Source organism: Numida meleagris, chromosome 1 (assembly GCF_002078875.1).
Source record: "Numida meleagris isolate 19003 breed g44 Domestic line chromosome 1, NumMel1.0, whole genome shotgun sequence".
Taxonomy (NCBI): domain Eukaryota; kingdom Metazoa; phylum Chordata; class Aves; order Galliformes; family Numididae; genus Numida; species Numida meleagris.
Window position 1 is genome coordinate 10157350 of NC_034409.1, and position 23334 is coordinate 10180683.

Here is a 23334-nt window from a genome sequence, read left to right on the forward strand (position 1 = left end):
ATTTCACTTTTTTGAGAAGTTCTACCCTTTGTGTTTCCAAAGGAAACTACCTCTTCACAATCTACCTGATAATGCTGCTTATTTCAGGCATTTGAACTTAGACATCTTTCCATGATCCCATGATGAAGCAGATAAGGAAATTTTGGTTTTATGAGGATACTTTGCAGTTGAATTGAAATTCAGCTGTCTATATATTGATAGGGGATAAAAGACATATTGAAAATATATAGAGAATAGCTTCAGTGCATGGCGTGCCTGACTCACCAGACAGATGCTTCTTTGTCAGCACTGTTTTTCAACTATAATACATTTTAAAAAACTGATGACTCTGTAGTATTAAAAATATCCGTATAATTGCTTACAATTGCTGGCCTAAGTAATCATTTAGTATATTAGTTGATTCATTATTGATTAAAGTGGCAATCTGTTTATGCCATGGAGTCTCCTGTTCCATCTGCAGCTGAGGCAGGCAAAGACATTACCAGCTCCCTTTTGATCTTATCTACCTCCTTGGCTTGATGTGGTTTTGTATCTGAACTAAAAAAACCAATTTTTAAATCCTATTCTAAATGACTGAGTGGATTGGAAGGAAAAAAGAAGCAGTGGTGCAGGTAAGAAGGGATAGAAAACTGAGGCAGGCAGGCAGGTGGTAGTAGTGAGCAGACAGGCAGCTTCATCAAGACTTATTAGTTACATAAACCAATAAGCAAAAGCTGTGACAATCAGAACTTACGAAAAAGTTTCATTTCCTTTCTCTGGCTTACACATGCATCACTGTTAATCAAAAACCTATTTATTAATGTGTATTTCCGGTATCATATTTTAAGGTATGTGATTTACAGTGTTATGACAAAAATGAAATAAGCAGTATTTATATTTAAGATTCATTACAACTTATTACAAATAATAAAAGGATAACATAGTTGTGTAGGGTTATGCAATTGGGAATGGAAGATGCTAGACTCTTGTTTTCCTTTTGCAGCTTTTAGTTTCACTGACTTCTGTTGGTAACTTGTAATTCATAATGAATTATACACAAGTATGTCTGGACCTGGAGCAAATAAGTGTATTTACACAGTAATGCAAAATTTTAGCTATAAAGTCTGTGAGTCTTTTATGTGAAAGGAGGAATCATTTTAGCATACTTTGTAATATTTTGTACTCTACATGTCTTTTTTTAAAAAGCCTGAAAAGAATGACACTGAATCTGGCAGCCAGAGAATCAGACCAGTATTTGAAGAAGATCCTGTTTTCCGACGGCAAACGTCTTACCAACATGCTGCAGTTCACATACCAACAGATATTTATGAAGGCTGTAAGTAGCACATGAGCAAACTGATTTTACTGTAATAAGCTTATTACTTGTGTCCTATTCTTCAAATAAATTACAAATCAATTTTTCATTTCTATTTTTAGTACAGATATTGTCTTTTTCTTTTTTTTAGTTCCTTAATGATGCTACAAATATTTGTTCTATTAGGTATATAATTAATTCATCTTATGACTTAGTTGGAGCCATAATTAGAGACCATTATGGAAGGATCTGAATTTCCAAAATGGAACTGGAGATGAATCAAAACTCCCACATATTCTGATTTTCTTATCCATTCTTTCTCTGTACCGTGTACTCATTTAATATAAAGAATTCTTGACAGCTCTTTACATTGTTTTGGACTCAGGCAGAGATAATTACTGAAATCATTTTCAAGTATCCCAAGAGCATACATGTTTCAGTCAAATAACATCCTGTGCAAGATGTTAGTACTTGCATTACATGCAGTGCATTTCCAGAATTGTAGTAACAGACTAGCAAAGAATTTGAATGAACTCTTTCTAAATAGTGTTTAAATAAATAAATAAATATACACATATATTGCTGAGGATTTTTTAATTGTAACAGTGTTTCAACATTCAGTATTTAAATTATTTTTCAGGATGAAAATAACTTCTTTTTTGTGTTTGTCATAAAGAAAAAAAGCATTATCCACTAAGAAGACATTTTGGCATTGAAAATGGCTGCATAATTTTAAAAAGAAGTGTGGAAAAATAAAATATTATCCATATTTTTTAAGTTCTTTGTTTAGGGTGCTAATTTTAAGTATGCAGCCTTTCTCCTCTTTCAAAATCTCATCAAGAAGCGAGACCTTGAAGTGACCTGATCTCTTTAAAATTCATGGTGACCATTCTGTGTGGCTTACATAAATGACAGAAGGATGAAAATGGAAATGTTAGTATGATGAGGAAAAGAGTCATAGTAGCTGATACTCCTATATGGTGTTCTTGAATGACAGACCCAGAGGATTATTCTGGGATTCTGAATTTAATAAGTAAAGTGTATCTTAATTGTAGCATTACAGGGAAGAGATGGGCCATTTCTTTTCTTTTTAGTTGATAAGTATTAATAGTTTGCAGTTAAACTCTTACAAAAACTTGTCTCTAATCATGAGGATTTTTTTTAACACCATGTGAAATTTTGTAATAGTAACAGTATGTTAAATGTTTTGTTGTGTTGAATTGAACTTTTAGATAGTAATCCTGAGAACACTTAGGTGCATTAAAAACAGTACTAGGTAGTATTACCATACAAACCCTTAACTGAAAAATGATAACAGACTATGACTTCGATAGGAAAGGTGCAACTTCAGTATGTAACAAAATGATATCCAAAGATATAAATGTGAATTTCTTGAAGGAAGTAGCAACGTACATGGATCATGAAAAATGAACTAGCAAAGATGTGGAATACCTAAATGACTAGTGATTTTAGATTAAAGGAATAGGATGCCTAAGAAAGTATCATCTGTAATTCTGTGTCAGCAAAATCCTTGGGTAGGGCAGTAACAGGGTAATTTCAGGGTAATAGCCACATGTACCAGTACAGGTTGGGGGATGACCTGCTGGAGGAGAGCTTGCAGAGAGGGAACTGGGGGTCCTGGTGGACAACTGGTTGGCCATGAGCCAGCAGTGTGCCCTGGTGGTCAAGAAGGCCAATGGCATCCTGGGGTGCATTAAAAAGAGTGTGGCCAGCATGTTGAGGGAGGTGATCCTCCCCTGGTCAGGCCTCACATGGGCTCCCCAGTACAAAAAAGACAGGGATCTCCTGGAGAGAGTCCATTGGAGGGCCACAAAGATGATAAAGGGCCTGGAGCACCTCTCTTACGAGGAAAGGCTGAGCGACCTGAATCTGTTCAGCCTTGAGAAAAGAAGACTGAGAGGAGATCTTATTATTGTTTATAAATATCTAAGGTGCAGGAGGCAAAGAGACGAGGCCAGACTCTTTTCAGCAGTGCGTAGTGAAAGGACAAAGGAAAAAGTCCACAAACTGAAGCATAGGAAGTTCAGCACAAGTGTGTGTAGGAACTTCTTCACAGTGAGGGTGACAGAGCACTGGAACAGGCTGCCCTGAGAGGTTGTGGAGTCTCCTTCTCTGGAGACGTTCAAGACCCGCATGGACGCCTGCCTGTGCAACCTGGCCTAGGGAGCCTGCTTTGGCAGGGGGGTTGGACTCGATGATCTCTAGAGGTCCCTTCCTGCGCCTACAATTCTGAGATTCTGTGATTCTACTAAAACAGCTACTGGTGGTGTTTATAGAGATAAAAACCTGAGAACACCTAAAAAAGGTGTGGATTTTACATCAACAAATACAACATTTTTACGACATTTTTTTCGCCAGTTTTATTTTACAGTGTGTTATCTGAAGCACAGTGAGCGATTGGAATGTCGTCATACAACAAAAGATTTATAACACTAGTGTTTAATTTTATTTTCAAAAGTAATATTTGTGAAAATCTGCAAGCAATTTTTATGACCATAGATAGACTTAACCCGTGTTGAACATTTTTGTCATTTTTCTTCCTGCTAACTTTTAGGGAAACTGTCATTTCTTGGATAGAGATTTCAGTGCCTACTATAGTAGGTAACAGTTGTACATTTTGAAAATTGTTAATACATGTTGAAAGTAGTGTGTAATAAATCTTCTGTTCCTTGGCTACTTCACGGTCTGCTAGTAAACAGTTATACAGCAGGTATTACAACAAATCCTTCTGAGACACAATGCACAAGACATAGTATAAAACTTTATGGTTAAATTCTTTTTGACTGAAGTACACTTTAATAAACAGATTGTATTAGTATATGTTTTGTCGGATGACGAGAGAAATAGAGAATTACTCTTTGGATCTCACCAAACGGTTTTCAACAGTCAGTAAGATATTTGAATTCTCCTCTCTTCCTTGAGATTGGCCTTCACTTCTATTACATTTCTTAATATGAATTTTCACTTGTATCTGTAGATTATGCTTTGCATGTTACTTACTTGTTTGGGAATGTTAGAATCACTGACTCATAGTAATATATGATTATGAAATCACAGAATCATAGAATCATGGGGATTAGAAGGGACTTCTGGAGATCATCTACTCCAACTCCCCTGCTGAAGCAGGTTTCCTAGAGGTTGTGATCTTTGTTTGATACTCAGTTTAAATTTCATTATTAGTTCATTTCAATTATTAGGTATAATTTTTAAATATAAATTACATTTGGATTTTCTGTAATGTGCAGTTTTAAATGTGTGGATCCATTCTCCATTTAGCCCTTGAAAACTAGGATAGTGGTTTAGACATTAACTCTCAAATAGTGTGCCACCTATTTAAACCTGACAAACTAGTATGTGCTATAAAAATAATAGTCGTCTACTAAGTACATGTACAGTGATTTTCTTATTTTGAAATATGTTGATAAAGTTCTTGTGAAGTAGCCCATCTTATTACACGATTACAAAACATCTATTCACTACGTCCACTTTGATTGCAAAAATAAATACTATGAAATTTATTTTTGCTTTCTCTCCTCTGCATCTGTTGCCAAAACCTCAATGGAAACAGGAAAAAATCAAGGGAATTTCTTTATTTGTCTGTACGTGATGATTTTAGATCCCCTGCAAGAGAGGTCAGCCCCAATAAAATGAACATTAATCGAGCTTTTAATTCAGTATTTTTTCAAGAGTTCCATTTAGATTTTGAAATAAAATCAGTCTGGTTCTGGAAACAGAACAGACCCTCAGGTCACCTTTCTATTGCATGCGCTAGGAATTACTCATGCATCTCATATTAGTAATAACAAAAGTTCCATATCCAAATCCCAGTTGACACTGTACTCTGCCTATCCCTAAACAGAACATGTGAACTGCAGCCCAGAATAAGAGGAAATCCAAAGCACAAAGCAAATGAGGTTAATCTGCCTGGTGGATACCACCATACATTGTCCTTCCTGTTTGAGACACTTAATATACCGTCTGCTTCGGTGGTCATTCTAAATAGAAATTGATGCTTTCGTTACAATTTTAGAAAGGGTGCTAGGCAAAGCATGTAAACGAGGCCTCCTTTTTTAGTGTAGTTACTCCTGCTTCACTTCTTTTAAGTAAGAAATTTAAATGTTACTTCCACATGTCACTACTTGATTATCATTGTAGAGTTGATTAAAGTGTCAGATTGACAGTGTTTATATGTGGAAAATAATATGTCTTGAAATGATGACTTCACTTGAAATACATTTGGACAGAAACCACCATAAGAAAGACTTCCTTTCCTAGAGTTTATGAGAACGGTCACAGATTTAGAATTAAAGGATGGCTTCTATAGCTTAGCAATGTTAAAATACAGAGTATTTGTTCCCACCCTCCTTTTATTGAGATCACAGTCAAAATTTTGCTTCTCTGTGGAATTTTCTACAGTGAATTTTATTATAATTTCTGATGGGAATTTTTATGGTCTTCAACAATTTGTGAATATCTGGAGAATCGTAATCTTGTTTCTTCTGTTTTATTTATTTATTTTTAATGAATTCAGTGATTTTAGTCAGTGAGCCATATGTGAAAAAATGCAATGAATGAGTGAAGTGGGCCTTTAAATGAATTTCCAGTGTTAGGCTGTTATAAATACCAAACACTATGGCTTGGAGTAAATGTAAAGGAAATGTTAGTTACCGCAAAGTCCCTTAGTACTCCTAGTCTGCCTGGCTGTTTCAATTTTCAACCTAGAGGGAAAATACTGACACACAAGACTAAGCAAAAGACTCTAGGGTCAGTATTGTTTTTCATTTTCTGACAATTATGATTTAAATTATCATTTTCATGCAAATAGCTTCCTGAATTAATGTTCTTACACATACAGCAAAAACAAATAGCTTTTCTAACTTGATGAAAATCTTTACTTGTCCCAGAGCAGTTCTCTCCATCATGAGGCATTTATATCCTAAGTGCTGTAGACTTACAGTTGAGATTATAGTTTCAGAAAATAAAATGAAAGTGGGACTTCTGAAATATTCTGCCTCTGAAATTAAAGAAACTTATTTGAAATTAATTGAGGATTATCTATTAAAAACAATTTACACTTGAATTCTAATTCTTATTTGGTGCATATTAATGTGGGAGCTGACTGAAGGATGGCTTTATGACATTATTGATACCATAAAACATTCAGAGAATGTTAAACAGTATACTCTTTTAACCTTTCAGAAATGTTCATTCTTATTTAAAAACACTGGGGAAAAGACATAGAAACTTGTGCCTAAAACATTTGGTATAGCTTTTGACTTCTAGTAGGTTTTGTTATTTAACTGAATTTGGAAAGAACAAATAGTCATTTTCACTTTTGTATCCTGTATTTTATGTTGACGAGTTTTCTCAGCTAACATTTTCTGTTCTTTCTGATGTAACACCCAGTGAATAAAGAAAATAAATTGGACATTGAAGCAGGAGAGACAGATACACAACAGTACTGAAGTTATTGATGGATTTGTAAGACTGGTTCATCAACCACTACATTTATGTATCACAACTTCATATAGCCTGTAAAGGACATAGCAGGTTTCCTGAATGTCATAGATAGATGAGACTTTCTAGAGGTCAGTCTGAACAGCCAAATATGATTCTTTTTTATATATAAATAGAGATCAAAATTTTGATTTAACTTCCATCTTCTAAGTTTAAGATGACTGTTGTAATTCAAATTTGGAAGGAGGAGTAAATGGTCAAGGAGGAATTTTTTTTTTCCTTTCTCATTTATTCCATTAAATCCAGAAAATGGTTAGTTTATTTCTTTTGTTTGTTTTTAAAAAGAAGCAAAACCAAGCATTTTGAATTTGGGTTTCAATAAAACAATGCGGGCCTTAACCACAACCCTGTCCTTTTTGTTGTGGGTTATTTCACAGTGAACCCCTTGGGAGTCATCAACTGCCAACGTTTCCATATTCTGTTGTTCCTTTTCTTATAACCAGGGTTGAGCTACATGGGTCTCTGACACTATAAAGTTTTTGTAAATATTCAAAAGATATAATTTATTACTTGGTTTTCAACATTGTGAGGACATGTGAAGAGTCATACCAGAAGTCAAACCCATGATAACTGTTTGTTATGGTTCTGGTTTCAAGAAAATAGAATTTCCTACAACAAAGAGATTTTTCAAGCTATTTATCTCCAAAGTTCTTTGATTTTTAAGACATGATTTTAGGTAGAAGGTTGCAAAATATCTCAGCCTTCCTACTTTTTATTTTTATTTTTAACTGCATAATGTTAAATTGTTTATAATAAAATGTGTGAAAAATATTTTTTTTTCTGGTAAATTTACCATTGATTATCATCATTCTATGGCTGACTTTCACTGTGTATTTCTTGACTAACAAATGTGGTATATATCCAGAGTTATCGTGAACATAATAACAGGTCCAGAAATTCCAGTGTCTGTTAAGTTGCTTGACTGAGTAATAAATGTTTAAGCTCTGTATACTGCCAAATTCTATTTTGGAAGCCAGATGATTACTGCTGTTCCTCAGATCTCTTTCCTTTGCTTCTGCAATATTTTCTCTCTTACATACAGCTTGGAATAGCAATTAGTATTGAATCTCCTTGTACTAAGAGGGGAAATTTGGCACTGCAGTATGTCCTTCTGGTAAAAATAGCTAACAGATGTATTTGCATTTTAAAATAAAGACTGCAGAGCAGAACACTCTGAATATCAGTAGATCTTTATTATTGGAAACATTAAAAAAATATAATTTTAACAAAGATTTTGAGAGAGCAGTTTAATCTGCTGTGTGGAATTCCCCCTTGCAGAACCAGTGCTAGGATTCACGATGTCATAAATCTGGCTTAACTTTAAAAAGTAGGTTGATGTGTATTTGTTACCTGAACTTTGTGTTTGTCCTCTTGGAAGGAAAAATGTCACCTCAGCCCTTTTATCAGCTTCATTACCTGACAGATGGCTGTGGTGATGTGAGAGATGGCAGTTTTGTTCTCAAACCTGCTATACAGTGAGGAATGGTAATCAAGAGATTATTCTGGCTTTTTGTAACTGTAAATTGGCAGCACATGCTTGTGCTTAAGGATTCAACAGAATCTTTGTATAATCATTTCAAAATTCTGTCTAGAGAACCATAAGGGAGTGTGGAAAGAAATATGTTTTATATTTGCAAGCTCATAGTGAATGTAAAGGTCTAGATGTGTTTCAGCCTCTGATAAATAAGTAGATATGATGACGTAAGTTGACTACCAGAAAAGATGTGCTAAATTGCTTGAAGTATTGGAATTGGAATTGAATTGGAGTCTAGAAAGAAAATGTAAATTTGTTCTAAGCTCTTAATGGAAAAAATGGAAGATATTTTTCTAAAGGACCTTATAACATCATTTAACCAGAAGCATGAGAGGGCTAGGAATATATTTCATTACAGAATCATTCTCTCTCCTCAGTAAGAAGTTTAGAATCGACGTCGTTGTTTGTCTTGCTTTTACTATCAGAAGAGTTTAGCAGACTGATTATCAGCTGAATGCTGAAAGACTTTCCCTTAGAAAGGAAATAGTTTTCCAGCTTTGCAATATAAAAAAAAAAGTTTGAAATTATGGTAAATAATGGATTTTAAATTTTTTTCTCGCATTTCAGAAGTATAGCTACTATAATTGTATCATCTGTATTACCATCTTATCCAGCATTGTACTTATTATTAATGTTTTTAAAGGAGTATCACCTTCACAAATAATACATTCAGTTCTAGGTTTGAGTCAGGGTCAAAGGGATTTACAAGGAACAATTTTAATGTAGACACATAGATTTGAACATATTTAGAGGATATGGCATTTTGTATTTATGTATGTCCAATATTTAGAGCTTGTAGAGCTTATAAGAAACTGCAGAATGTAGTTTAAGGATGACGTTACTGTTTCTTTATTTAGCTTTACCTGACTTCATCCTTTCTGCCATGTAAATTCATTTCCAGTCATAATTATTCAGAAGGAATTATGTATAATTTAATCATGAAGCGTTTCTCTGGCAAAGCATAAATCACAGAATTTTTCCCAAAATAATAATATTTTCACAAAATATTTATAGATATTTTGTGGAGTTCAGATTGTGTAGTTTGAGCATAGGCGATTCTATTTATTTATTTAAAAGAATATTTAAATAATTAATACTACTCAACTAGTAATTTTCAATTCGTACTCTGTGCATATGTATTAACTGGAGAATAAATTACACATTCTTCACTGCATCACGAAGATATGTTGCATCCGTTTGAAATTCAGGTAGATAACTTCTTACATTTTGTATGGTGTACAGTCATTGCAGATATTTCCCCATGAGAAAGCTTGTTTTACACCAAATTAGATATGGTTATTTCTCTGACATTAGATCCTTTCAGATTACTGTTTCTATCAACAATAATACATTGGCTTTATTTATTTTCCATCTTGCCTTCCCAGGGATCTCTTCATTCACTAGTGTCTATTTCCCTAATTTCCCTCTTCTTTTGTAGGAAACTCAGCCGTAGAAATTATTTAGATCTTTTACATTTGCACAGTCATCTATTTTAAAATGATGTCTAGTGCTGAGTAAAATGCGATTTTTATTTCTAATTCATATCCCTTCTAAACAGAAGATCCTAAACTGCAGCTCACAAAATGTATCTGTAAAATACTCATTTATCTTCATGATCTTCCCACGCCATTTTCCTTTATTTTATTTTGATGGGTAAGATTAAGAATTACTTCCCGTTTACTGCATGTAAACTCCTGCTGACTGGTAGTTTAGTGATCTTCAGTTATACAGTCAGATTTAGGTACTCCCTCTTCAGATCCTTTTAAGCCTGAAAAATGGATATTTTATAACTGATGTATGATGCAAACTTCAGTTCATTGGATTTATTCTTATCTTCCATCCTATTAAGAAGCCTTCACTCATAATCTTTTAGAATTTTTTTTTCTTGTTCTCTTCATACAGATCTGAACTTCTTGTTGTCTTTTTTTGTTTTCTATCTGAAAGGTGTTTTTTTTCTTTTTTTCTTTTTTTTTCCCATGGGTTCTGATTTCCTGGCTGTCTTTTCCTCTTCTGCTCAAGTTTGCATTTCCTCCATTATTTTTTTCTTCTTGCACATGGCTTACAAATATTATACTCTTTTGATAGTGTTGATTCTGGTATCCTCAGCATTCTTCCTCGTCATGGAGTCAGTATGTTCTTCTGTTTATTCTCACATTTTAAGGTTATTTTTTTAATTGTTAAGCGTCTTATTCAGAACGTACTCTTCTTATCCTCCCATTGAGCAAACATCTGCCTGTCTTCAGTTTTCTGTCCTCTGACTTACTTTATCACTGGTAGGATTTCACTATTTTCTCTAAGTGCTTCACTAGTCATTTTTCATATCCCCATTGGGTAATATTTCATATATAAAAGGATGTTCAGGATAATAGACATCTTTCAGCCTTGGTATCCTGTCATCTTTACTGTGTCCTGTCTCCTTGGGGTCTCCTCTCACATTGCCTCATTAACCAGTACTGTTCTCTCCCTTTTTCCCTTCGCTTTCCTCTAAAGAAAAAAGTAGGACAGCTTACAAACTTTCCTAATTCTCCTCCTCCTGGCACCTCCTTTCCTTCTTCTTTGTTATTCTTTAATAATTGGTTATTTTCCAAGATATAAATCTTTTGAAAAGAAATACTGAAAATTTATAATCAGTATTCCTTTCTGTCTTTTGTATACAAATACTCAACTAGTTTGTCACCTAAGGATTATTTTCAATAAAACAATGTATTGGTAAAAATGTTGATCATTAACTAGTGTGTATGTTGTAGCTGAACAAGCTGTGTATGTGTTGAAGTACTTTTATGCTTGAAGTACCCATTTTTCAGCAGGAGTTCTAAGCTTGTATAGACCATTTCACTGAGACAATCACCTGCCCATTCTGCTGCAGTCATCCCCTGGTTGCCAGGCCTCCTTCAAGCAAAAGCACTGTTTTCCCACCTGTACAAAACCATTTAAGCTACACATCTGTTTCACAATGAGACTTGATCTTTTCTGTCAATCAACATTATAATTTTAGTTAACTGTAATAAATATACACATGAATCTCATTGTAAATCAATTTTCAGCTTACATGCTGTTTATTTTAAAAATGTATTTTTTTACTCTTAGGAGCATGACTTTAAAATAATTGCCTGTATCAGTGTTCATTCTTTCATTGTAATTTATTTATGTTTCAAACCTTTTGTTGTCCTGTATGACTGTCCTTGGTATCTGTTTATCACTGAAAGGACTCAGGTCCATTCAGGGTCAGCACCTTCATGAAGCAGAAAAAAATAAATAGTTGCTGACTATGGGAAAGATAGTGTGAAGTGGGGGAAAAAAATCTGGACCTTGGCCTTCTCAATTGGCAGCTGAAAATCAAAAGCTCACTTGAACAGCTCATCATAATGGGTATAGCAAGTGACAGACCATTCAGAGCCAAAGGAAAGAAGATAATGAAATCTTAAATTAGAAAAAGTTAAAAAAAAAAAAAGTGCTGACAATTAAAAAGTCTCTACTAAGCTGAGGGAATTGATTTAGGATTTCCTAGTCATTTTTCTTCTGAGAATGAAAGGAGGCTTGGTTTTTTGGGTTGTTACTCTGCTGTATTTGAAATACACATCTTGGAAATGAGCGTCTTACTATGTATCTGATTCAAACTTTTGCGCAGTCAGCCCATTCAGAACAGGTATGTATTTATGCACTGCTTCAGCATCGTGTCATTGAATCCAGACAAAAATTTAAACATATGAAGCACAAAAGAAATCGCAACAACAAAAAACAATGGTATGGGTGGGTGGCTACTGGTACAGTGTGCTCAGAGTGGTTTTGGAGTCTCCATCCTTCTAAATATTCAAATCTCAACTGGGTGTGATCATGTACAAGCTGCCCTAACTGTTCTGCTTGAGCTGTAGAGGGACTTTTGCACCAGATGATCTCAAGAGATCCCTTCCAATATCAATTATTCTGTGATTTTGTGAATTTGAGCACTGCAGCAGCCCGTGGTTGGGATATTGTAATGGCAGTAAGTGTCATGCTCAAGTGTGGACAGGGAGAAAGCATAATTACTTGAACTGGAAACAGCCACATGGAGCTTTAGCTTTGTTGTTCCCTGACAGATGTTAGATACAAACACCAAAAAACTTCCTATATGCCCATTAAAAAAAAGAAAAAAACAATAACTTCCAGTGTTATTTTACTATAAAATAAATAGGATGGCAGGTTGACATACAAAATGAGGTGTCAATATACTGTGTTTTGTTTGCCATGCATTGTAATTTCTGTGCATTCTTCAGAGTATGTTACCAGCTATGTTTCTCAGAGACTCTTGTAAGATGACATGCTGTTCTATGAGACATGCTCTTCTATGAGATTTTTTTTTTTTGTTACAGTCTTCTTTGAATTCAGTTCATATTAGTAGTTGACTATAAGAGTTGTTCCATAATAATATTTGACATAAAGTCAGCGTACTTCAAGCTTGGTATCTTGAAAATCATTTTTTCTGTAGAGCCTAGAACTCAGCCACATGAGCCTTCCTATATTGTAGCTCCATTAAGGAAATATGAAACTTAATCTTCTAGGGATCTTAGGACTCTTCCCTACAGGGAGTCCATGGAAAATTAGCTTTTAAATTTTTACTGAATTCTAGTTCACTTGGAAAAGTAAGCAATGTTTTCTGTCAAATTTATGATTTGTCTGGTACAGAGTGGTAATTATGTAGCAATTTTGAGGGTGACTCCCATTCTGTACTCTCTTATTTACTTCTTGACCAGGTTCTCTTTGTTCTGATTTTGAAAAAGGGAAAAGTAAATGGGAAAAATGAAAATGGTTGAGTTTAGAACAGGGGAATTTTTTAAAAGTTTATTAGAGTGACTTTTCAGAGTTGATTCTTTTTTTTTAACTTTACCTTCTTTACGAGTTCTTGAAAATGTGAATCCCAACTTCATGTCTGCTATGCTGCATGATGTTGAAGGGTTGCTGCTCCTCTTTGTTGTCTATAAAATGATAATGTTTGGCCATATCTTTTGAAAGCCTATCACAAAGTACAAAAGTTATCTGACAATCAGGCAGCATCTGTTCTGAACTTAAATATTTTTTGTCCAGGAATTATTAATTACTTGGTTATGAATTTTAGGAAAGCTTAAGGTGTCCAAGTTACGTAAAACAAATTGGATGCTGAGTTATCTGTAGGTTACCAGGCTGACAGGTGAGACTGACTGTAGTGAGTCTTGATCACCTGCAAAAAAGCCTCTCTGTGCTGTGTTGTTTTGGTTTGGTTTTTTTTCTGAGGATGAGCTCAGAAAGCAGTGATTTGCTGTACAGAGATGTCTGATACTGGGCTGATCTAATAGAAAGTCATTGGATAATGGCCTCTTGGCACTATCTTAACTGCAGGGTGAAATGGAAACACGTATTTTCCAGATGAGACATTGATTTAATAACAGCTTGCTGTTCCTGCAATTACTGACATAGAAGTTAGCGTTTTCTGCTCCTTGAAGCAGCCTGATGTGTTATTCCGGAGAGTTATACGCTCTAGCAGCTTCACATAGCTAAAACGAGTTTGGCTCAAAAAAACCAAACTTGTTATCCAGAATATGTACCACAATTAGAGGAAACATGAAATCACAATTAATCTTGTTGAGGGAATGTTTCTTTTCTCTCTTTTTGTTTTTCTAACATGTAGGGAAAATGCACGATGGAAATTAGAAAATTGATGTTTCCTTATGTTTTCTCCATCCTATGCGTACCGTTATTATTAGTTGCTTTAAAGAACAGATTTGTTGTATGTTATAGCAAAGCATTTTCATTTTAGTTATTTTAAATTTTTTCTTTTTAAAATATTTTTATCTATCTGATTTATTTATTACATATAACTCTAACAAGTTTTTTACATAAACTAAGATAAAAGTTAAAAAAGGTTCATCTGCTAGTTTGTTTTAAATTCTGAAGAAGTGTAGCTTCTTGATATAGGAGATAACTTGTCTTCATTAATTTACCAAATCTTGAAAAACTGCAAACATCCTTTTTTACCCACTCAAAACACAGGCTGACTTTATGCTAACCGGTACAAGAGCTCTGAAAGGCTAATGGTTCGCTTACATTTTATAATGTGGACAGAGAGTTAGGACTTTGAATTGGAGGCGGTGAGAAATGTGTTCCGAAAAAGGATCTAAGGACAGATCTGTGTCTCTCATTCAAAAAATTACATATTAAAGGAACATATTTTGAAATATATAATTTGAATATATTTTGGAAAATCTTTGGGGCATTTACATTGTAAGCTGGATTTTTGTGTTGCATATAAACAAGAAAAATCAAAGTTTTTTTATTGAGAGGGCCTCAGTTTTTATTTGGAAATGGAGCGCACTTTTTCTCTCTTTTAATTGGAGGTATTTATGGCTAATGCTATCAAAAAGTTTGAAAAGGGACTGAGAAAATTAGTGGAAAGATTGCATCTTTCAGAGTGAAAGCACACAATCAATCTTCCAGTCACTTAGCAATGAATCAAGAAGCATTCTTCAAAAGCACTTCACAGTATGGGTTTGCCTCCACTTTGTAAATTAGTAATGGGATTTGAAGTATCAGAAGTCTAATTGTTTTCATCTTATGGCAGGTTCTGAATGATTTCTCTCTTGGTGGCTTTTTGAAACCTGGCCTGACAAAACCTCTTTTGATCAGGATAGTTATTTGAGATGTTAGTATCTCAGAGAGATTCCCACGAAGGGCAGGAAAAGAGCTGAAATCTGGTTTTAGCTAATTTATAAAATCAATTAAGAAGTGAGAAGAATAGAGAACTTTCTTTTCACTCTTCACTCACTGTGTGTATGCTGTCACTGCTGAGTTCTCCAGATTTGCTCTTAGGTTATACCAAGTAAGATGCAAAACAGATATATATATATATATTAATATATTTCAATCAGCTGTCAGACTATGCTTTTTAAATTGCATAAAAACAAATAGACAAAAATAGGAAGTTTCCTTACAAGAAAAGAAGAGGCTCAGGTACTTGCTTCTCTTTTCACAGTGTAAGTGTTCTCATCAAATATCCCTTTTGCTTTGATGAATGAAAAAAAATCTCCAATATCCTATTTTAAAAGAGAAAGGAAAAAAAAAACCTTGATTTGCAAAAACATGTTTGTAAAGGTAACGATAAATGCATTTGTCAAATTCTCTCAGAAGCCGTTACTGACTGTTAATTTAACTATCCATATCCCTTTCATGTCATCCATAAAAGAGAATACTTCTGTAATAGTCTCTTTCTACACATTCATTCAAATTATTGTAGAGAGCTCATTAAGTATTGAAACAAAACTTGAACAATCTTTTTAAGGCAGCAAATGTACAGCACAGAGCTAGAAGTTCCCTCCAACAATTACAATTTAAAAAAAAAAAAAACTAAAAGAAAAGATTGGGCTGTTTTAAATCAGATGCAATATAGCAGTATTTTAAAAAGACTTTCATTCTTCATGTATTTTACTCTACTGTGGTAGTACTGTGCGTAGTCCTGTAGTTATCAGTTATGCAGTGTTGCTCATCATGAAGGGAGCATTCAATACTCTCTTTCCCTAAAATGTCTTTCCCTAAATGCCTTAAATGAAAGCATTTTATATTTTCATAGAATCATAAAATCCTTAGAGTAGGAAAGGACCTCTGAAGGCCGTCTTGTCCAACTCCCCTGCAATGAACAAGGACATCCACAGCTAGATAAGGTTGCTCAGGGCCTCATCCGCCTTGTCTTGAAAGTCTGCAGGGATGGGGCATCCACCACATTACTGGGCAACCTGTTCCAGTGCCTCACCAGCCTCACTATAAAAGATTTTTTTCCTTATATCTAACTAAATCTACACCTTTTGAGCTTGAGAGTTAAGTAACATTACATTTAAAAATCTCTTTGTTTATGTATTTGAGATAACATTCAGTTCCTCAGTGCCACAGAGCAATTGTTCTTCTGCCTGATGAGTACAAGGTTTTTGTTAGTTCAGTTTCATTCTGTTATTGTTAGTGCTCATTAATTTAGTTATTCTTAGTAGGAAGTTCCTCTCTCCAAGGGAAGGAAAAGATTGCTTTTAAATTACATCATTTCAGCTGTAGCAAAAGCTTAATTTTGTTGAAGACAGTTCGTATCCTATTTCCGTTCTTTTTACCAGAAACTGAAAGGGTGTGTGAATGTCACTGAGAGAATTACTGGTTTCGATGACTCCATTTTCAGGCCTCCAGTGGTGGATTGTTATGCCAAAAGTACAGCAACAATAAAATCCAAAACCTGTTAATGATACAACTAATATGAGGAGAAAAGCTGTACGACAATTGCGAAGAGCCCTAACAAAAAATTGTGAATTAAGTGTTGTTCATTGTTGCAGCAAACTTTTTCAACCAAAATAATGTTTTACGGTTTGGGGTCCTTTTAATCCCAAACAACAGCTTCTCTTTCTCCCTCCTGAGTATCTTTAATTGGGGGGATTTGGTAAGATGTATTTTAACATCTGGAGTGAGCTTCAAAATATTTGGATTTGATCCCCTACTTGTTCGATCCAGCTACTTTGTTCAAGCTGAGTTGTTCAGTACCTGACTTTGCAGTGTTGCTGTTTCTCAGGCTGGATGAGTGCAGTGATCCTGTTTGGGGTGAGATGCAGTTAGTCGCAGCAGCCTGATACTTCATCTCAGCGAATGAGATCAGGCTTTGCCTGTTTCCCACACCTACATTCCTGAGTTTGTGAATGCATATTGCCCCTGTGGTGTAAACTGAACTTCTGTTTCCATGTCAGACACTAAAAACGTCATGATTTTCTCTTGCAAATAGTGTGTCATAACTGTGAAACCTTGGTGTGTTTGCAATTTCTTTTGTCAAGAATAAAGCATAATTTAAAATGTAAATTTATCCCTTGGGTCATACCTCAACTATGGGGTCACTATATTCATATTATAGTGTTTTTTTCTAACACCTGGGAATTGTTTTTTTGGTATTTTTTTGTGTGTGTGCATGTGTATTGAAAAACACTCTCTACCATTGGCTTTGCAGGGAAATGTGAAGGGTTTAAGGATTTGCATGTTGGGCTGTTGAAACTCTAGAGTCAACATAGCTGGTAAATTGTATAATTTGACAGCATCTGTTGCAGAAAAGCTTTAATCAATAGTCTAGTTAAACTATAATTAACATATAGAAGAGAATGAAGTATAGTTAAGTATGACTACAAATATTACAAAGGAAATAATGTTCAGGATATATGGTGCAGTGCAACAAACAATTTCTCTTATCCTTTCCTTTTTGGATAATTCTTGTGCATGTATTCATCAGCTCTACTTCTGGTACAAGCATTGGTTTAGGACATGAATGACTGATAGCTTGACAATTCATGTGCGATAGCACTAATAATTACATCCAGACCTTTCTAATTCAGAAAGTGCAGCTTCTAGCAGAATTTCTGAATTGATCCTTATACACAAACAATTTATAAAGTCAGGTATAATGCTATTTCTATTACGAACATCCTTGAGGTTATCTGTTTCTCTCCACGTGGCTTTCCAATCTTGTTCTTAATTGACAGGGCTTTTTGATTTCACCTCATTGGTATAAACTGCTAAACATACTAAGATAGTAACAGGTAACTGATCTGTTACATGGCTCAGTTGTAAAATATTCTTAGATCCTTATTTCCTTTACCCCTGCATTTTCCTGTTCAGTCACTAACTAGTCTGCATGTATTGTATCCATCATCACACATTTAACTTTCACTAGTGGTCCAAAACGCTGTGACTTAGGAGTGTATATTTTACAAATGTGATGTATTATTCGTTACCATATAAATTTGCCTGCGTACTTAACCTATCAATGGCTTTATTCTTTCTGCTTTCATAACCAGTCTTTTCTATACTTTCATAGTACACACTAACAACATCTGCTGTGTTGTTTTTTGTTTTGTTTTGTTTTAAAAATGAAACAAAGTCAGTTTTTTTAGATGGTACCGATGGACTAAGTGTGATAGTTAATTTCATGGAAGAAAACAATACATCAGACTAATAAAATAGATTAATCAGAAGACTGATTACCACTAATGGAAAGCTTATTATGATATTTTTAAGGAGGAAAAAATAAATTTCTGTCCCCCATTAAGCAGAAGAAGAATCTTTCATGAATTGGATTAATGGGTATATCTGGAGCTACTGTTAAAAGTCTAGTTCTTCTTGGATGTAATTTTGCTTAGGCATAGGATCACTAGACCAAACACTACAGTGTATAGAGTACAAATAAAAAGAGGATTTACTTAGAAAATATATACTTAGTATTTTTTATATTCCATGTGGTTGAGATACATTTTGCTGCAATTTAAAAAAAGAGAACCTTGAATTTTCCTGAGACCCTTATTTGAAGCTATTGTTTAAATACCCCTCATGTCTACCAATTTATACTGTAAAATTTATTCCTGTTATTTCTACATAACAGTCAGTCTAATCTTTTTATTGCTATTTGGTCAATAATTATTGATGACAGGCATACTGCATAATCACTGAGTGCTACTGGTGCTACTGTGAATGAAGGCACAAACTGATAGTGTAGAGATATTTTTTTTTATTCCGGTAATATTTCTAGGAAGGTACAAAAGCAAAGGAGACAAAAGTAATACCATGCCAACTTTTTATAATATCTTCTATAGATATAATTCTCTTTATTCTTCAGTTTCTTCCTCATCTGCACCCCTGTTCCTGGTATCCTGTTTAACATGCTAGTTTATCCGGATGGTGTCACCTTTATCTCCTTGTTCTCCACTTGAAATAGAAATTCTATTTCAGTGGAGCTGATTCGTTATATCCTTACTATACTTTAAGTTCATTAAATCAACTGTTTTCCTTAATTTCCTTATTTTGTTTCATTTTGTTTCTTCTGAGGTTTTAACATAACATGGTTCAGTGCAGCAGATAGCTAAGCATCATGCAGCTGTTCACTCATCCTTGAAGTGGGGTGGGGAGAGAACTGGAAAAAATGTAAAACTCATGAGTTGAGATAAAGACTGTTTAATAGGACAGAAAAGGGAAGGAAAACAATAATAATGACAAAAGAACGTACAGAAAAAGTGATACATAGTCGAATTGCTCACAACCCACTGACCAATGCCGAGCCTGTTCCTACAATGGCATCTCCCTGGGTCAACCTTCCATTGTTCATCATGACGCCATATTGCATGGAATATCCCTTTGGTCACCTGTACTGGTTCAGTCTCCTTCCAGCTTCTTGCACACCCCCAGCCCCCTTGCTGGCAGGACAAAGCTAGAAGCAGAAATGTCCTTGGGAGCACTGCTCTGAAACAACTAAAAGATTGGTGTGTTATCAACATTATTCTCATCTGAAATTCAAAACATAGCACCATACCAGTTACTAGGAAGAAAATTAACTCTATCTATAACTCTTTACAGCCAAAACCAGGACACATAAAATGAATTATGTTGTGATCATCCTCCTCCGAAATCATTCCTGTAAGAAGCAGTTTTGCAGAACTCAAGTGCATCTTCTAGGAGACAGCTTCTTCCCTCCTTTCAAGCTATGCTATGTTTAACAGATGATATGGTGCCTACTAAATGTGACCGTTTAGCAAAGTCTGTGTTCTGATTGAAAATATATGAATCTTCTCATTAGCTTTAGATTTCATGGGATAAGGACATGGGACATATCAGTCCCATGAAAGTGTGATCTTTCCTGTTTCTTTTATATGGAGTTCACTTTCCTTATACAAACATGAGATTAAGTGCTTTTAATCTCATGCTCAGAGAAAGTCCTCAGAAATTTCCATCTGAGGCTTTGCAAAACATAAAATGTCTTGATTTAAATACCTGTATGTTTTTCCTCATAGATACACTACCACAATACATCTTCACATTCTTTTGCTCCAGTCATAAGTGTTCTGTTGTGTGTGATCCACACAGTGTTCAATTCCTTCTTCTTTACCAGATGGTTTAATTCTTCCCGGATTTGTCCAAAATACTGTAATTATGACACAGATTTAAATTTGTATCCCTTGACAGAATTGATGCATAGATCTGGTTGGTACTTCAAGATGTTTCTCTTGAACATTGCTGTGATTCTCTCCTTTATTCCTCTGTGTTTTTACATGAAGCGTAGTGGTAGTACAAGCGGTTTTGCATCTTCTGCCTTCTAGATGAAAACTTACGCCAACTTTGACCTTACTTTCCTCACTAATTCTGTGGAAACTCCTGAAATCTTTACTCACGTGCACAATCATGTATACGCTTTTTATGTTTACTCTACTCAGACATCACAAAACTGCAATAACATAGTTTTCTAGGCCATTTTTATTTGCTATGGAGAAGATTCCTTTCTGAGGATTACTTTTACCTCCACTTCTTTAAACTGCATTATTACTTGAACACTCTTTTGATCTATGAGATGGAGATCCAAGCTGAATTATTTATATCCTCATGAAAAACAAAGAGTAGCCTCTCCCTTGCAGTCTTTGGAATCTTTTTTGACGCTGTATATTTTGATTCCCAGGAGACAATACCTGTCTGATTTCTGTAACTTTACTTATAATAAGCCTGTCTGTTTTCCTTAGTACTGTTTTCCTAAAGGCTTCTTGTTGTGCTAGTGTGATTTTCTGGTCTTCTATCTTCCACTCTTTCAACTAAATGTGCATCATCCTGACAACTCTCTCAAATATTGAAAGAAATATTGTCTTAGGCAGTCTCTGAGGAATTACAGTATCAGGTGCACCTTTTGAATTGGCAGCCGGTTTCACTTTTGTTTCCATCATTTGCCATGGCTTGTTTTTCCTTTGTAGCTTTGAAGACATCAAATTTATACTGCAGCTTTTTCATAAGCTAGTCTTCTCTGCCTTGTTTTTTTTTGCTGTTACCTTCTTCCACTGATTGCTCATGCATCACTCAGGTCTTTGATTTAGCTGCTCCAGTACAAGCAGTTTTATGTCCAGAGTCATTCTTCTCACCTTCCGGCATCCCCTCAGATTTCTGCCTTGACATTAGTTGCTGTTCTCCCTGAAACTTCCAGTCTTCAGTTTTTCTCAGCCAGGAGTTCTCACTGGGTACCTTCTGCACGTACATGTCTATACAGGTAACTCAGATGTATTATTTCTATCAGAAACAAATTTCAGAAGCACAGACACTGCGAAATTCCTTCTCTGGTCTCTCCATTGTTTCAGTCATATATTTCATCTCCAACAAAACTGTGACAACTGACGGCTGCTTTTAACATAGGAGGAGGAAAAAACACACAGAAGAGCTCCCACTATCTTTATGAATTGCACACCATCTGTTTTTGAGTTTTAAGTGGTTGAAACTCTTATGATTTTCATTAAACTATCTCATGCTGTCCACTGCTAATAGATGCAGTTGTTTCAAGAGATGATACCATGCCTTCCTTTTTCTACAGTGATGCACACAGATCATTTTATGAAGAAAGAAAATTCTATTTACAGTAACTGGAAAAGCAGTGACTTAGAAGCAACAGTAATTTAACTTTATTAAAGAGAAGAAATTGCCTTTTATTCTTTACTGCATATTCAACACTAATGGCAGATTTTTTTATAAATAACATTGTTCACTGAGGCTAAGTGGAAAATTGGGCCAAAAAGCCTTCTTCAGTGCTATCTTCAGTATAGAAATAAATGCTTTCAGGTTTCACTATAGAAGGATCAGTCTGATCATACAGAGTGCTTGCAATTATATCAAATCTGTGTAATAAATGTTCAAACAAGATACGTCTTCCATTTAGAATAAAAGCATCTGAACATACTTGCTGTAGTCTATTCAGCACTTTTTGTTTCTTAGCAGAAAAGCATCATTATCTTGAGATTCCATTTGACCATGTCTTTGATCATTCGAGAATGTTGTTGTCCTTTTTTTTTTTTTTTTTTGTCTTTGTTTCTTTTTTCTACTTTCAAAAAATCTCTGAATTTATTCTGAAAGAATGGGGATGGAAATGGCTTCATCTTTAGGTTCCAGTGGGGAACCTGATATTTCTATGCAGGTGCAGGATATAGAACCTGTGTGTCTGTACACGACCCCTGTGTTATAATGTCAATTTTCAGGTGCCATTGTGTAGCCTGAGATCTACAAAGAGGTGGATGCTTAGGAGGATTTGAACTCCTTTTTGCCAGCAATATAAACTTTGCTGTCAAATTAACAATTAAGAATGTTTGCTTGAGTATTTCATTTCATAACATATTAGTATGGATAAGAATATTTGGAAATAAATCTGTAAATATGTCATCAGCCATAAAGACTACATTGATGGAGTATCCTTTGAAAATTAGCTTGACAGCTGCTATGGTTTTACCATTAAAAAATATTTTTTATGGGTTTTAGTGTGCCATGTGTTCTGTTAAATGTTTCTAGTGTTGCCCAGAAAGTCATTTTTAACATTGCTTCACTATGATTAATTACTTTACACCAGCTTGAATACATTAGCTAGACGAAATATTAAATTAATTGTGAAGTTTTATTGTTTGATTAATTTCATTTGTATAGATAATCTATACGTAAGGGAAGACATTTGGACCATCAGCAAGATAATGATTTTCGGTGGAAAAGAAATGTGTGCTTTTCTTGAACATGAATTTCTCCCTAGTGCTCTACTGTTCTAAGATTTCACGTAACTTGAAGGAGCTGCTTATTCCTTTAGTATTCCACTTTTATCAAAGTATCCCCTTTCTTTTAATTCACTTCTACAAACTTTATATTTGCAATCTGCTATTCCTATTAACTTTTGGTATTTATCAATAGATATACTGACAGATATATATATTATATAGATAGATTATTAATATATTCAATATATCCATAGATATATCTGTATTCATAGAATATATGTAGATATATATTTAGAATATAGATATATTTGTAATATATAATCTATATTATATATATTAATAGGTAAATCAAAATATATCAATTAACCTATTTGAACAAAAATTCAGTTGTACAGTCTCATTACACACACATAAACACAGCCACACAACTATGAAGTTTTAGTTTATCTTTACTC

The 23334-nt window shown here is 34.5% G+C and overlaps 1 protein-coding gene across 8 annotated transcripts in view; it reads left to right on the forward strand.

Moving 5' to 3' along the window:
- Positions 1 to 23334, forward strand: part of CACNA2D1 (calcium voltage-gated channel auxiliary subunit alpha2delta 1) — a 361729-nt gene that overhangs the window by 219844 nt on the left and 118551 nt on the right. For all 8 annotated transcript variants that reach the window (XR_002434297.1, XR_002434298.1, XR_002434299.1 and 5 more), the window contains one exon: positions 1186 to 1315. Coding sequence is in view for 4 of the 8 variants with exons in the window: in XM_021384460.1 (XP_021240135.1) it covers positions 1186 to 1315 (130 nt within the window). In the remaining 4 variants the exon portion in view is untranslated. The remainder of the gene's footprint in view (positions 1 to 1185; positions 1316 to 23334) is intronic.